Here is a 15,146-nt window from a genome sequence, read left to right on the forward strand (position 1 = left end):
CCATCCATCTTCAGAACTTTCTTATCTTTCCAAACTGAAACTCTGTCTCCATTAAACACTCACTCCCATTCTCCTTCCCCCAGCCCCTGGCACCCACCGTTCTATTTTCTCTCTGTTTAAATCTGACAACTCTAGGGTCGGGCGCAGTGGTTCACACCTGTAACCCCAGCACTTTTGTAGTCCGAGGCAGATGGATCACTTGAGGTCAGGAGTTCGAGATCACCCTGGCCAACATGGTGAAACATTGTCTCTAGTAAAAACACAAAAATCAGCCAGGCATGGTGGGCACCTGGAGTCCCAACTATTCAGGAGGCTGAGGCAGAAGAATCACTTGAACCCGGGAGGCAGAGGTTGCAATGAGCCGAGGTTGCACCACTGCAGTCCAGCCTGGACGATGGAGCAAGACTGTATCAAATAATAATAATAAATCTTGGCAACTCTAGGGACCTCCTGTGAATGGAATCATGCAATGTTTTTGTCCCTTTTGCATCTGGCTTCTTTCACTTAGCATAACATTGCTCCACCTCATTTTTTGGCTCTCCCAGGATTTTTTTTTTTTGGAGACAGAGTCCCGCTCTATCCCCCAGGCTGGAGTACAGTGGCATGATCTCGGCTCACTGCAACCTCCGCCTCCCAGGTTCAAGCGATTCTTCTGCCTCAGCCTCCCAAGTAGCTGGGATTGCAAATGTCCACCACCATGCCCGGCTAATTTTTGTATTTTTAGTAGAGATGGGGTTTTGCCGTGTTTGCCACGCTGGTCTCTTAACTCCTGACTTCAAGTGATCCACCCGCCTCAGCCTCCCAAAGTGCTGGGATTACAAGCGTGAGCTACCGCGCCCGGCCTCTCCCAGGATTTCAAGTTAGGCGCCCTGCACTTTGGGCGGAGACTGACATTGTGAATCTGTCTCCTGGCCACGCAGTAGGTTTGTTTATTTCATGTGAATTTATTGCCAAGTTTAAAAAGAAAGATCAAGAGACTGACATAGCAACTGGCGTTTGCTCTCGCTCGGTTCCCCACTCATGAGTTCAAGCCCTGGCTCTGGCATGGTTTTTATGTTTTCTGTGGTCTGAGCTGGCCACACCCTGGTCTGGGGATGCTGTTGGCCATGCTGATGACCGAGTGTCTCATGCAACCAGCCCTGTCTATGTTACTCTTTGCCTGTGTCCAGCATTTGGTCACCGTTCTGTACTAAAGTGGAATGTTGCCTGTGGGCCTCATTAAGTCACTGTAGATGGCAAAAAAAATTTAAGGCTGGGCATAGTGGCTCACGCCTATAATCCCAGCTATGCAAGAGGCTGAGGTGGGAGGATCCCTTGAGCTCTGGAGTTCAAGAGCAGCCTGGATAATATAACAAGACCCTGTCACAAAGAAAAAAAAAAAAAACCCAACAACCTTTTTATCCATTAAAGGGAATTCACATTAATTGGTCTTCAGAGTTGGCGCCCTGGGGGACAGGAAGGGGAAGCCCCGAGGAAAAGCTGACACAGAAGGCACGCATGGGCTGGGCGGTGCTGCTCAGCCTGTAATCCCAGCACTTTGGAAGGCAGATCACTTGAGCTCAGGAGTTCAAGACCAGCCTGGGCAACATAGTGAAACCCCATCTCTACAAAAATTACAGAAAATTAGCCGGACACAGTGGCATGTGCCTTTACTGCCTGCCACTCAGGGGGCTGAGGCAGGAGAATCACTTGAACCCCGGAGGCAGAGGTTGCAATGAGCCGAGGTTGCACCACTGCAGTCCAGCCTGGACGATGGAGCAAGACTGTATCAAATAATAATAATAAATCTTGGCAACTCTAGGGACCTCCTGTGAATGGAATCATGCAATGTTTTTGTCCCTTTTGCATCTGGCTTCTTTCACTTAGCATAACATTGCTCCACCTCATTTTTTGGCTCTCCCAGGATTTTTTTTTTTTGGAGACAGAGTCCCGCTCTATCCCCCAGGCTGGAGTACAGTGGCATGATCTCGGCTCACTGCAACCTCCGCCTCCCAGGTTCAAGCGATTCTTCTGCCTCAGCCTCCCAAGTAGCTGGGATTGCAAATGTCCACCACCATGCCCGGCTAATTTTTGTATTTTTAGTAGAGATGGGGTTTTGCCGTGTTTGCCACGCTGGTCTCTTAACTCCTGACTTCAAGTGATCCACCCGCCTCAGCCTCCCAAAGTGCTGGGATTACAAGCGTGAGCTACCGCGCCCGGCCTCTCCCAGGATTTCAAGTTAGGCGCCCTGCACTTTGGGCGGAGACTGACATTGTGAATCTGTCTCCTGGCCACGCAGTAGGTTTGTTTATTTCATGTGAATTTATTGCCAAGTTTAAAAAGAAAGATCAAGAGACTGACATAGCAACTGGCGTTTGCTCTCGCTCGGTTCCCCACTCATGAGTTCAAGCCCTGGCTCTGGCATGGTTTTTATGTTTTCTGTGGTCTGAGCTGGCCACACCCTGGTCTGGGGATGCTGTTGGCCATGCTGATGACCGAGTGTCTCATGCAACCAGCCCTGTCTATGTTACTCTTTGCCTGTGTCCAGCATTGGTCACCGTTCTGTACTAAAGTGGAATGTTGCCTGTGGGCCTCATTAAGTCACTGTAGATGGCAAAAAAAATTTAAGGCTGGGCATAGTGGCTCACGCCTATAATCCCAGCTATGCAAGAGGCTGAGGTGGGAGGATCCCTTGAGCTCTGGAGTTCAAGAGCAGCCTGGATAATATAACAAGACCCTGTCACAAAGAAAAAAAAAAAAAAACCCAACAACCTTTTTATCCATTAAAGGAATTCACATTAATTGGTCTTCAGAGTTGGCGCCCTGGGGGACAGGAAGGGGAAGCCCCGAGGAAAAGCTGACACAGAAGGCACGCATGGGCTGGGCGGTGCTGCTCAGCCTGTAATCCCAGCACTTTGGAAGGCAGATCACTTGAGCTCAGGAGTTCAAGACCAGCCTGGGCAACATAGTGAAACCCCATCTCTACAAAAATTACAGAAAATTAGCCGGACACAGTGGCATGTGCCTTTACTGCCTGCCACTCAGGGGGCTGAGGCAGGAGAATCACTTGAACCCCGGAGGCACAGGTTACAGTGAGCCGAGATCGCATCACTGCATTCAAGCTTGGGTGAAGGGAGTGAAACCCTGTCTTAAAAAGCAGCCTGGGGGGACCTGAGTGGATTCCAAGACATTGGTGGCTACATGAAAAGGAAACTGGACTTTTATTCCACGCTGTTGGCTGGCAGTCCAGGACCTCAGCGTCCAGGAAGTCACCTTTGTCCTCAGACCAACCTGGGTGGGTGTTTTGTTTTGTTGTCTTTTGTTTTGTTTCGTTTTTTTAGTCAGGATGTGTTTTTTTTTTAATTTTTTTTGTTTCTTTCCTTTTTTTTTTTTTTTTTTTGAGGCGGAGTCTCGCTCTGTCGCCCAGGCTGGAGTGCAGTGGCCGGATCTCGGCTCACTGCAAACTCCGCCTCCCGGATTCACGCCATTCTCCTGCCTCAGCCTCCCGAGTAGCTGGGACTACAGGCGCCCGCCACCTCGTCCAGCTAGTTTTTTGTATTTTTTAGTAGAGACGGGGTTTCACTGTGTTAGCCAGGATGGTTTCGATCTCCTGACCTCATGATCCTCCCGTCTCGGCCTCCCAAAGTGCTGGGATTACAGGCTTGAGCCACCGCGCCCGGCCTTTATTTTTTATTTTCAAGACGGAGTCCCGCTCTGTCACCCAGGCTGGAGTGCAGTGGTGTGATCTCGGCTCACTGCAACCTCTGCCTCCCTGGTTCAAGCAATTCTCCTGCCTCAGCCTCCCTCGTAGCTGGGATTACAGTCATCCCCACCCCACCATGCCCAGTTAATTTTTGTATTTTTAGTAGAGATGGGGTTTCACCATGTTGGCCAGGCTGGTCTTGAACTCCTGACCTCGTGATCTGCCTGCCTCAGCCTCCCAGAGTGCTGGGATTACAGGCGTGAGCCACCGGGCCTGGCAGCGAAGACGTGTTTTTATCTGATTTATTTTATTTTATTTTATTTTTAAGAGGCAGGGTCTTGCTCTGTTGCCCAGGCTGGAGTGCAATGGCATGATCTCTGCTCACTGCAACCTCCGCCTCCTAGGTTCAAGCAATTCTCCTGATTCAGCCTCCTGAGTAGCTAGAATGACAGGTGTGCACCACCACGCCCGGCTAGAGACAGGGTTTCACCATGTTAGCCAGGCTGGTCTTGAACTTCTGATCTCAGGTGATCCGCCCGCCTCGGCCTCCCAGAGTGCTGGGATTACAGGCGTGAGCCACCGTGCCTGGCCGAACCTTATTTTTAGAGATCACTCAGGCTCGAGCCAGGAATATAGGACCACAGGGTTGTCACTTGTCTCTCACTAGCTGCTGGGCAGGCACCAAACAGGTTGGAACTGCATTCTGCCACCTGCTCAAGGGGTGATCTTGGCAGCTCTGCGCCTCAGTTTCCTCATCTGTAATAATCCGACTTCCCTTCGAGGGCAAGGAAGACTGGATGTGGTAACACAAAAATCAGCCCTGTCACAGCTCCTGGCCCAGGGTGTATGACTCACAGGGCAGGAGCTATCAGGCTGTGGTGGTTTGGGTTTTTTTTTTTTTTTTTTTTTTTCTCTTTTTTTTTTTTGAGACGGAGTCTGGCTCTGTCGCCCGGGCTGGAGTGCAGTGGCCAGATCTCAGCTCACTGCAAGCTCCGCCTCCTGGGTTTACGCCATTCTCCTGCCTCAGCCTCCCGAGTAGCTGGGACTACAGGCGCCCGCCACCTCGCCCGGCTAGTTTTTTTGTATTTTTTAGTAGAGACGGGGTTTCACCTTGTTCGCCAGGATGGTCTCGATCTCCTGACCTCGTGATCCGCCCGTCTCGGCCTCCCAAAGTGCTGGGATTACAGGCTTGAGCCACCGCGCCCGGCCGGTTTGGCTTTTATGACCAAGAGTAGACACCTCATTTCCTGCCCCTCCAGGCCTCCCACAAGTTCCTGCCGAATCGTCCACGTCACCCCCGGGGTCCAAGGTAGCCTCCCTTACACAGCCTGAGAAGACCACAGGCCGAGAGCCTGCCCAGGACACCACCCACAGGGAGCCCACCAGGCAAGCAGCCTCCCGAGAGACCGAGGAGGCTGGGGGCGCCGGTAAGTAAGTGGTGGGTGGCCGCCAGGAGGGATGGGGCACCCAGATGGCACCGGCTCGGAGTCTGGTCCTGAAGGCATCTCACAACACCTCCTCTGTTCTCCCCTCCAGGCGGGCCTCCAGCAGGCGTGCGATCTATCATGAAACGGAAAGAGGAGATTGCAGACCCCACAGCCCACCGGAGGAGCCTCCAGTTCGTGGGGGTCAACGGCGGGTGAGAGGAGAAGACCCCCTAACCTACACTTCCTGCCCCTCCTCCATTCATCCATGCACGAGAGCCTCCTAATTTCCTCATTCCAAGCCCCTTGCTTTGATTAATTCATTTAATCAAACCACAATACAGAGATGAGGAAACTGAGGCACCGGGAGGCTGAGCGCGTTCCTGGAGCTCACTCAGTGACCCAGGAGTCAGCCCCAGGTGCCCTGGCTCAAGAACTCAAGGTGTAACCACTGCACAGCTCTACCCCACAGAAGATGCCGGACTCCGCTTCCTGCCCTAATAGAGCTCCTGGTCCAGTGGGGAGCTGGCACTGATGGGTGGTTGGAGCCACTTATCAGGTTGTGGTTAGAGCCATGATGGGGAACACTCAGGTGGCAGTGGGCCTCAAGAAAGACACAGGTGGCCCTAGGGGAGTCCCAGAAGGAGGAGACGCAGGTGCTGCGGAAGAAGTAGGAGCTAGCAAGGTGAAGAGAGGGCATGGGGAGGGCTCTCCTGGCAGGGGCATAGCGTGGGTAAAAGCTCAGAGGCAGGAAAGCAGAGTGACACGAGAAGTGGGAGGCGCAGGGAGTGATGATTGGTTTGGGGCCCTGAATGCCAAGCCTAGAAGCTTGATTAGGTTTTGTCCAGAGCCAGCAAGAAACAGGAGAGCGCCCTATTTGCAGTGGAACAGGAGGTCTGAATCACCTGTGTTTAATAGGGTTCGAAGTGGCCGGGCACAGTGGCTCACATCTGTAATCCCAGCACTTTGGGAGGCTGAGGCGTGTAGATCACTTGAGTTCAGGAGTTTGAGACCAGCCTGGCCAACATGGTGACATTCCATCTCTGTTAAAAATACAAAAAATAGCTGGGTGTGGTGGGTGCCTATAGTCTTAGCTACTTGGGAGGCTGAGGCAGGAGAATTGCTTGAACCCAGGAGACAGGCTACTTGGGAGGCTGAGGCAGGAGAATCGCTCGAACCCAGGAGACAGGTTGCAGTGAACCGAGATTGCACAATTGCACGCTAGCCTGGGTGACAGAGCGAGACTCCGTCTCAAAAAAAAAAAGGCGGCCGGGCGCGGTGGCTCAAGCCTGTAATCCCAGCACTTTGGGAGGCCGAGACGGGCGGATCACGAGGTCAGGAGATCGAGACCATCCTGGCTAACATGGTGAAACCCACGTCTCTACTAAAAAAAAAAAATACAAAAAACTAGCCGGGTGAGGTGGCGGGCACCTGTAGTCCCAGCTACTTGGGAGGCTGAGGCAGGAGAATGGCCTAAACCCGGGAGGCGGAGCTTGCAGTGAGCTGAGATCCGGCCACTTCACTCCAGCCTGGGCGACAGAGCGAGACTCCGTCTCAAAAAAAAAAAAAAAAAAGGGCTAGAGGCGGCTGTGCGCAACGGCTCACACCTTTAATCCCAGCATTTTGGGATGCTGAGGTAGGCGGATCGCCTGAGCTCAGGAGTTCGAAATCAACCTGGCCAACATGGCGAAACCCTGTCTCTACTAAAAGAATACAAAAATTAGCTGAGCACAGTGGTGCGAACCTGTAGTCCCAGCTATTTGGGAGGCTCAGGCAGAAGAATCGCCTGAACCCAGGAGGCAGAGGTTGCAGTGAGCCAAGATCACACCACTGTAGTCCAACCTGGGCAAAAGTCAGACCCTATCTTAAAAAGGCTGGGGATATGGCTGGGCGCAGTGGCTCACACCTGTAATCCCAACACTTTGGGAGGCCGAGGTGGGCAGATCACTTGCATTCAGGAGTTCAAGACCAGCCTGGCCAAATAGTGAAACTCTGTCTCTACTAAAAATACAAAAATTAGCCATGCGTGGTGGCAGGTGCCTGTAATCCCAGCTACCCGGGAGGCTGAGGCAGGAGAATGGCTTGAACCCAGGAGGTGGAGGTTGCAGTGAGCACCACTGCACTCCAGCCTGGGCAACAGAGCAAGACTCTGTCGCAAAAAAAAAAAAAGACAGTGGGTATGCTAGAAGTGTCAAAGGGCAGCAGGTGAAAAGCAGTGCCCCTCCCCCCAAGCATGATCACAATCACTGCTAATGTTTATTGAGCGCTTACTGTATACTAGTTGCTGTAAACCACATGGCACAGCCCCGGAATGTCAACACTGCCATTACAGAGGTCGGGTCACCGGATTCCTGACTTCCTTTCCCACCATTTCTCATCCCGTCTGCAGCATCTCCCCTACCCCACTCGTTCCTCCCCAGGTATGAGTCATCATCGGAGGACTCCAGCACGGCAGAAAACATCTCAGACAACGACAGCACAGAGAACGAGGCCCCAGAGCCAAGGGAGAGGGTTCCGAGTGTGGCCGAAGCCCCCCAGCTCAGGCCTGCAGGGATGGCCGTGGCCAAGACTAGCCGGCAGGAATGCCAGCTATCTCGAGAATCTCAGCACATACCCACTGCTGAGGGGGCATCAGGATCAAACACAGAGGAGGAGATCAGGTCCATTTTCTGGGTGGGAGGGATTCAGGCAGGGCCGGGGGTGGATGATCTCTGCCTCAAACCCCACCATTCAAGCCCTTCGAAGGACCTTCCTATCAGTCATGCATACTTTAGTCTGAATTAGCAAACGAGCACTTGCCCCTTCTGGGCATCTGAAGTTCTGGAGGCTTTGCTAAAGGGCCTGGTGGAAGTATTTTGGGCTGCTGGGGTTAGGATTTGGGGGGCAAGCCAAAGTTTATCCTGAAGTCACCCACCTACTTTGGGACGTTTCCTCTACCTGCCTGTTCTATTTATGTCTCTTTTTCATTCCCCTGGTGAAAAAATTTGCCCTTGGGAAATATTTTCCATCTGCCGGTGGGCATTTGGAATCAACTTTGGCTTGGTGTCCACTCTCCTTTCGGGGTCTGCGTGTTCCCCACATCTGCCCCTTGGGGTGCAGTGTAAATGCGTGTCCTGGGTGAAGGAGGGTCTGAGATGCCACCATTCAGGTGACCCTAGTGTGAGTGACGTGGTGCAGAATGTCAAGTCCCTTCTCAGGCACCACAGCGGGATGTGAGGATTCTGGGGGAGAATGCAGGGGGCTGGGGGCTTACTTAGTCCCCTGCTTTGTCTGTTCTGGCAGGATGGAGCTAAGCCCTGACCTCATCTCAGCCTGCTTGGCCCTGGAAAAGTACCTGGACAATCCCAACGCCCTCACGGAGCGGGAGCTGGTACGATCCCCACCCACACTCCTACCTCCACCCCACCCGTGGCCTCTTCTCATCCTCGGTGACTTCCTGCTTCTGCCTAGTGGGGACCCTGAGATCCAAGCCCAGAGCTTGGGAGTGGGTGGTGCTCAAGTAATGGGCCTCGGAGAGAGGCCAGGGAGATGGGGAGGACGAACACTCACTGGCCAAGCCTGGCCTTAGGTTGCTGTTCTTCCTGGGGGCTTCAGGGGCAGGGCATCCAGATTTCCCTTTTGGGGCACCTACACTTGACTTTGGAGATTATAACCAGGGCCCGGCATGGTGGCTCATGCCTATCATCCTGTTGCTTTGGGAGGCCAAGGCAGGAGGATCACTTGAGGCCAGGAGTTCAAGACCAGCCTGGGCAACATAGTGAGATCCCATTTCTATAAACAAATTCTTTTTTTTTATTTTATTATTTATTTATTTATTTATTTATTTGAGATGGAGTCTTGCTCTGTCACCCAGGCTGGAGTGCAGTGGCGTAATCTCGGCTCACTGCAACCTCCGCCTCCTGGGTTCACGCCATTCTCTTGCCTCAGCCTCCCAAGTAGCTGGGACTACAGGAGTGGGCCACCACGTCTGGTTAATTTTCTCATATTTTGAGTAAAGACGGGGTTTCACCGTGTTGGGCAAGATGGTCTCGAACTCATGACCTCAAGTGATCCGCCTGCCTTAGCCTCCCAAAGTGCTGGGATTACAGGCATGAACCACTGCACTCAGCCTTTACAAACTCTTTTAAAAATTAGCTGGGCATAGTGGTACATGTCTGTGGTCCCAGGTACTTGGGAGGCGGAGACGAGAGGTTGGCTTGAGCCTAGGAGGTTAAGGCTGTGGTGAGTCCTGATCATGTCACTGCACTCCAGCCTAGGCAACAGAACGAGACTCTGTCTCACAAAAAAAAAGGAGAGAGAGACAGAGTAATTATATCCAGGGTGGAGGTGCTCACACCTTCCTTGGGGAACATGTTGGGGATTGCAAAGTCCACACCCCACTCCAAGGGTCTTATTGGGACAGAGATGTGCTTCCCTCTGGGAGCACTTGCACTTCCCTTGAGATCCTTTTCCAGGACAAGGGCACCACACTTTGCTCCAGGGGGCCCGTCTGGGGTTGGGGGTGTCCCAGTGGGCCTCCCCCACCCTCATGTCCTCTCCCACCTGACTCGCCTGCAGAAAGTGGCCTACACCACAGTGCTGCAGGAGTGGCTGCGCCTGGCCTGCCGCAGCGATGCACACCCCGAGCTGGTGCGGCGGCACCTGGTCACGTTCCGGGCCATGTCTGCGCGGCTGCTGGACTACGTGGTCAACATCGCCGACAGCAATGGCAACACGGCGCTGCACTACTCCGTGTCTCATGCCAACTTCCCCGTGGTGCAGCAGCTGCTCGACAGCGGTGAGCCCAGCGGGGAGGACAAGGCGACTCTAAAGCAGCCGGCTGTCCGCCATGCCCAGTCTGATAGGGAAGACGCTGCCCTCCCCATCTGATGGGGAAGATGATGGAGGAGTCGTGGCCTTCTCAGTATAATAGAGGGAACACCTCTCTCCCAGTCCACCTTCCAATCAGATGTGGAGGGACACCAGCCTTCCAGTTTGATAGAGGAGACAGCACCTTCCCAGTTCAATGGTGGGGGTATATGGCACTCCCAGTCTGATGGAGGAGTTGTTGCCTTCCCAGTCTGATGGAGGACATGCCACCCTTCCAGTCTGATGGGGGGGGGACACCACCCTCCCAGGCTGATGGAGGAGACACCACCTGCCTAGTTTAATGGAGGAGACACCTTCCCAGCTCATTGTGGGGGGAATGTGGCCCTTCCAGTCTGATAGAGGAGAAGCTGCCTTCCCAGTCTAATGGTGGAGACACTGCCCTCCCAGTCTAATGAGTGAGACACCACCTTCCCAGTCTAACGAGGGAGACATGACTCTCCTAGTCTGATAGCAGAGACTCTACCCTCCTGGTCTTATGTGGGAGATGCTGTCCTTCCAGTCTGATGGAGGAGACACTGCCTTCCCAGTCTGGTGGGGGAGGCACGGGCCCTACCTTTAGCCAGCATAATGGAAAAGGCAGAAGTGATGTTAGGGAAAACGTGTGGCCCTCCAGCATCCCCAAACACACCTGCATGATGGAGGCGACATCTCTGGAGCCCTGGTCTAAGAGAAGGATGTGTCCTCAAGTCTCAGGCTTAGAAAGAAGATGTGGCCCTCAGTTCAGCAGGAAGAAACTTGCCCTTCCCTCTTCAACTTGGGGAGATAGCCTCCCAGGCTGACGAAGGACTCAGTGCCCACAATCTGATGGGGGAGACATGGGCCAGTCTGAGGGTAAATGGCTGTTCCAAAATTAATGGGGGAGACCCAGTTCCTTTTCTCAGCCCTAAATATAGATGCCAGCATCAGGGGCCCCAAATCTGATGGAGGAGGGACCATCTCCAACTTTAGGAGCCCCTGGTGTAATGGGGTGACCCAATGGAGATGGAGGCCTCTGGGGTAGAGTGGGGTCCTCTGAGAAAAGGGAGGGATGAGGGCATGCCTAGACTGATGGAGGAGACGTGATACCCACGTTCCTTGGGGCAGTCCACTAGCAGAGATGCCTGGTCTGAGGGTTCACACCACCCCTCTTAGGTGTCTGCAAGGTGGACAAACAGAACCGTGCTGGCTACAGCCCTATTATGCTCACCGCTCTGGCCACCCTGAAGACCCAGGACGACATCGAGACTGTCCTTCAGCTCTTCCGGCTCGGCGAGGTCAATGCCAAAGCCAGCCAGGTATGGGACCCCCTGCTGCTGCAGAACCAGGCTGCTCTTCCTCCTTTATGACATCCCGGCTGAGTGACAGGCCCAAACCCAGGTGGTCTAGCTCCAGAGCCCTGCTCTTCATGGCCAGGCTGTCTCTGACACAGGACCTTCTTGTGGAAACTGGAAGGAGTGGAGGATATGGGGGTCCTTACCTTTCTTTTTTTTTTTTTTTGAGACGGAGTCTCGCTCTGTCGCCCAGGCTAGAGTGCTGTGGCCAGATCTCAGCTCACTGCAAGCTCCGCCTCCCGGGTTCACGCCATTCTCCTGCCTCAGCCTCCCGAGTAGCTGGGACTATAGGCGCCCGCCACCTCGCCCGGCTAATTTTTTATATTTTTTAGTAGAGACGGGGTTTCACCGTGTTAGCCAGGATGGTCTCGATCTCCTGACCTCGTGATCCGCCCGTCTCGGCCTCCCAAAGTGCTGGGATTACAGGCTTGAGCCACCGCGCCCGGCACCTTTCTTAATATGACCCCGTCCCACATCCTGCTGGACAGTTCATTGAGCAGCAGCTGGGTTCCCTGGGCTGGACACTAGGGATTCAAATAGTGAACAAGCAGGCATGGTCTCCTGAAGCTCACTAACTAGCCCGTGCTTCAAGCCATAAGCATTTCAGGGAGCACCGGGACTGGAGCCAGTTTGGACTCAGGGCTGCAGGAAACCACCAGGGGAGTTTAAGCAGAAGTGGCGTGGCCTGATTCCTGGTCTGAGCGCTCCCTTTGGCTGTGTGTTAGGAAGCAGAAACAGGTACTGTGCAGGTGACTGGGGCTTATGGACAGGTGTGTGGGCAAAAGAGCAGGGAAGCCAGGACCCACTGGGGACATTGAGGAGGAGAGGGATTGCCAACAGCCTGAAGATAGCAATGGAACAAAACAGGGAGCTGTGACAGGCCATAACAGGCATAACCTTGCTTTATCTTTATTGATTTAATTTTGTTTTAATTTCCAAGAGATTTTTTTAGTGGCTTCATTTTCAAAAAATTAAGGCCGGGCGCCATGGCTCATGCCTGTAATCCCAGCACTGTGGGAGGCCAAGGTGGGTGGATCACCTGAGGTTAGGAGTTCAAGACCAGCCTGACCAACATGGTAAAACCCCGTCTTTATTAAAAAATAAAACAATTAGCTGGGCATGGTGGCACCTGCCTGTAATCCCAGCCACTCGGGAGGCTGAGGCAGGAGAATCGCTTGAACCTGGGAGGTAGAAGTTGCAGTAAGCTGAGATCGCACCACTGTACTCCAGCCTGGGCTACAGAGTGAGACTCTGTCTCAAAAAAAAAAAAAAAAAATTGGCCAGGCGCGGTGGCTTACGCCTGTAATCCCAGCGCTTTGGGAGGCCGAGGTTGGCAGATCACGAGGTCAGTAGTTCGAGACCAGTCTGACCAACATGGTGAAACCCCATCACTACTTAAAAAAAAATAAATTAGCTGGGCATGGTGGCATGCACCTGTAATCCCAGCTACTGAAGGCAGGAGAATCACTTGAACCAGGAGGCGGAGGTTGCAGTGAGCCAAGATCGCGCCACTGCACTCCAGCCTGGGTGACAGAGTGAGACTCCATCTAAAAAAAAACAAAAACAAAAAAATTAAGGTGAGGCTCACCAAGGTGGCTCCTGTAACCCCAGCACTTTGGGAAAGCAAAGGGGGAGAATTGCTTGAGGTCAGGAGTCTGAGACCAGCCTGAGGAACCTAGAGATGCCCCCGCCGACACCTCCTCTCTATTAAAAAAAAAAAAGAAAAGTCCGGGCGCGGTGGCTCAAGCCTGTAATCCCAGCACTTTGGGAGACCAAGACAGGTGAATCATGAGGTCAGGAGATCGAGAGCATCCTGGCTAACACGGTGAAACCCCGTCTCTACTAAAACATACAAAAAAAAAAACTAGCCGGGCGAGGTGGTGGGCGCCAGTAGTCCCAGCTACTTGGGAGGCTGAGGCAGGAGAATGGCGTGAACCCGGGAGGCGGAGCTTACAGTGAGCCGAGATCCGGCCACTGCACTCCAGCCTGGGCGACAGAGCGAGACTCCATCTCAAAAAAAAAAAAAAAGAAAAGAAGTGAAATTCAATTCACAAAACATAAGATTTACCCCTTTATTTCTAACTTTTTATTTTATTTTATTTCTATTTTTTATTTTTTGAGACAGGGTCTCACTTTGTCACCCAGGCTGGAGTGCAGTGGTACAATCACAGCTCGCTGCAGCCTTGACCTCCCATGATCAAACAGTCCTCCCACCTCAGGCCATCAAGTAGCTGGGACTACAAGCATGCATGCGGCACCATGCCTGGCTAGTTTTTTTTTTTTTTTTTTTTGAGACGGAGTCTCACTCTGTTGCCGGGGCTGGAGTGCAGTGACCGGATCTCAGCTCACTGCAAGCTCCGCCTCCCGGGTTCACGCCATTCTCCTGCCTCAGCCTCCCGAGTAGCTGGGACTACAGGCGCCCGCCACCTCGCCCGGCTAGTTTTCTGTATTTTTAGTAGAGACGGGGTTTCACAGTGTTAGCCAGGATGGTCTCGATCTCCTGACCTCGTGATCCGCCTGTCTCGGCCTCCCAAAGTGCTGGGATTACAGGCTTAAGCCACCGCGCCCGGCCTGTTTTTTTTTTTTTTTTAAGAGATGGGGTTTCGCCAAGTTGCCCAGGCTGTATTTTATTTATTTTTTTGCTAGAGATGTGGTCTCGCTATGTTGCCCAGGCTGATCTCTAACTCCTGGCGTCAAGCAGTCCTCCCACCTCGGCCTCCCAAAGTGCCGGGATTACAGGCGTAAGCCACAGTGCCCAGAATTAACCCTTTTAGGCTGGACACAGTGGTTCACGCCTGTAATCCCGGCACTTTGGGAGGCCGAGGCTGGTGGATCACAAGGTGAAGAGATCGAGACCATCCTGGCCAACATGGTGAAACTCCATCTCTACTAAAAATACAAAAATTAACTGGGTGTAGTGGCACACGCCTATAATCTCAGCTACTCAGGAGGCTAAGGCAGGAGAGTTGCTTGAACCCAGGAGGCGGAGGTTGCAGTGAGCCGAGATTGCGCCACTGCACTCCAGCCTGGCGACAGAGCAAGACTCTGTCTCCAAAAAAAAAATAATTAACCCTTTTAAAGTGAACAGTTAGCCTGGGCAACATGGCAAAACCCTATCTATACAAAAAATACAAAAATTAGCCAGGCATTGTGGTGCATGCCAACAGTCTCAGCTACTCGGGAGGCTGAGGTGGGAGGATCACCTGAGCCTGGGGAGGTCAAGGCTGTAGCAAGCTGCAATCGTGCCTCTGCACACCAACCTGGGCAACAGAGCAAGACCCTGTCTCTAAAATAAAGCAAAAGAAAACCAAAAGCCCTACTGGCATGAAATACATTCACCCTGTTGTGCAACCAACACCTCCATCTAGTTCCAGAACATTCTCTTCACCCCCAAAGGAAACCTGTATCCGTCCTCATTTCCTCTGCCCCCACTTCTCCCAGCCTCTGGCAACCACTCATCTGCTTTCTGTCTCTATGGATTGATTACTCCCCTGGTGGTGGGAGGGTTGTTTGAGATTCAGGGGGAGAGGAGCAAGTTGAGGGTACATTTCACCATCAGAGTATGTGGGAGCTATAGCAGGTTCTAGAGCAGGGGTGTCCTGCTCTGGGGCCTGCATGAGCCATAATCCTGTTCCTTGCCCTCCCTAGGCAGGACAGACGGCCCTGATGCTGGCAGTCAGCCACGGGCGGGTGGACGTTGTCAAAGCCCTGCTGGCCTGTGAGGCGGACATCAATGTGCAAGATGATGATGGCTCCACGGCCCTCATGTGCGCCTGTGAGCACGGCCACAAGGAGATTGCAGGGCTGCTGCTGGCTGTACCCAGCTGTGACATCTCACTCACAGATCGCGTGAGTCTCCAA

General features: G+C 53.0%; 1 protein-coding gene across 4 annotated transcripts in view; it reads left to right on the forward strand.

Moving 5' to 3' along the window:
- Positions 1–15,146, forward strand: part of KANK2 (KN motif and ankyrin repeat domains 2) — a 37,352-nt gene that overhangs the window by 16,463 nt on the left and 5,743 nt on the right. For all 4 annotated transcript variants that reach the window (XM_033195991.1, XM_033195990.1, XM_033195989.1 and 1 more), the window contains 7 exons: positions 4,942–5,109; positions 5,219–5,321; positions 7,527–7,766; positions 8,389–8,476; positions 9,664–9,883; positions 11,107–11,249; positions 14,934–15,134. In XM_033195991.1, coding sequence (XP_033051882.1) covers positions 4,942–5,109; positions 5,219–5,321; positions 7,527–7,766; positions 8,389–8,476; positions 9,664–9,883; positions 11,107–11,249; positions 14,934–15,134 — 1,163 coding nt within the window. The remainder of the gene's footprint in view (positions 1–4,941; positions 5,110–5,218; positions 5,322–7,526; positions 7,767–8,388; positions 8,477–9,663; positions 9,884–11,106; positions 11,250–14,933; positions 15,135–15,146) is intronic.

The sequence above is a fragment of the Trachypithecus francoisi genome, unplaced genomic scaffold, assembly GCF_009764315.1.
Source record: "Trachypithecus francoisi isolate TF-2019V2 unplaced genomic scaffold, Tfra_2.0 Lachesis_group5, whole genome shotgun sequence".
In the NCBI taxonomy this organism is placed as follows: Eukaryota; Metazoa; Chordata; class Mammalia; order Primates; family Cercopithecidae; genus Trachypithecus; species Trachypithecus francoisi.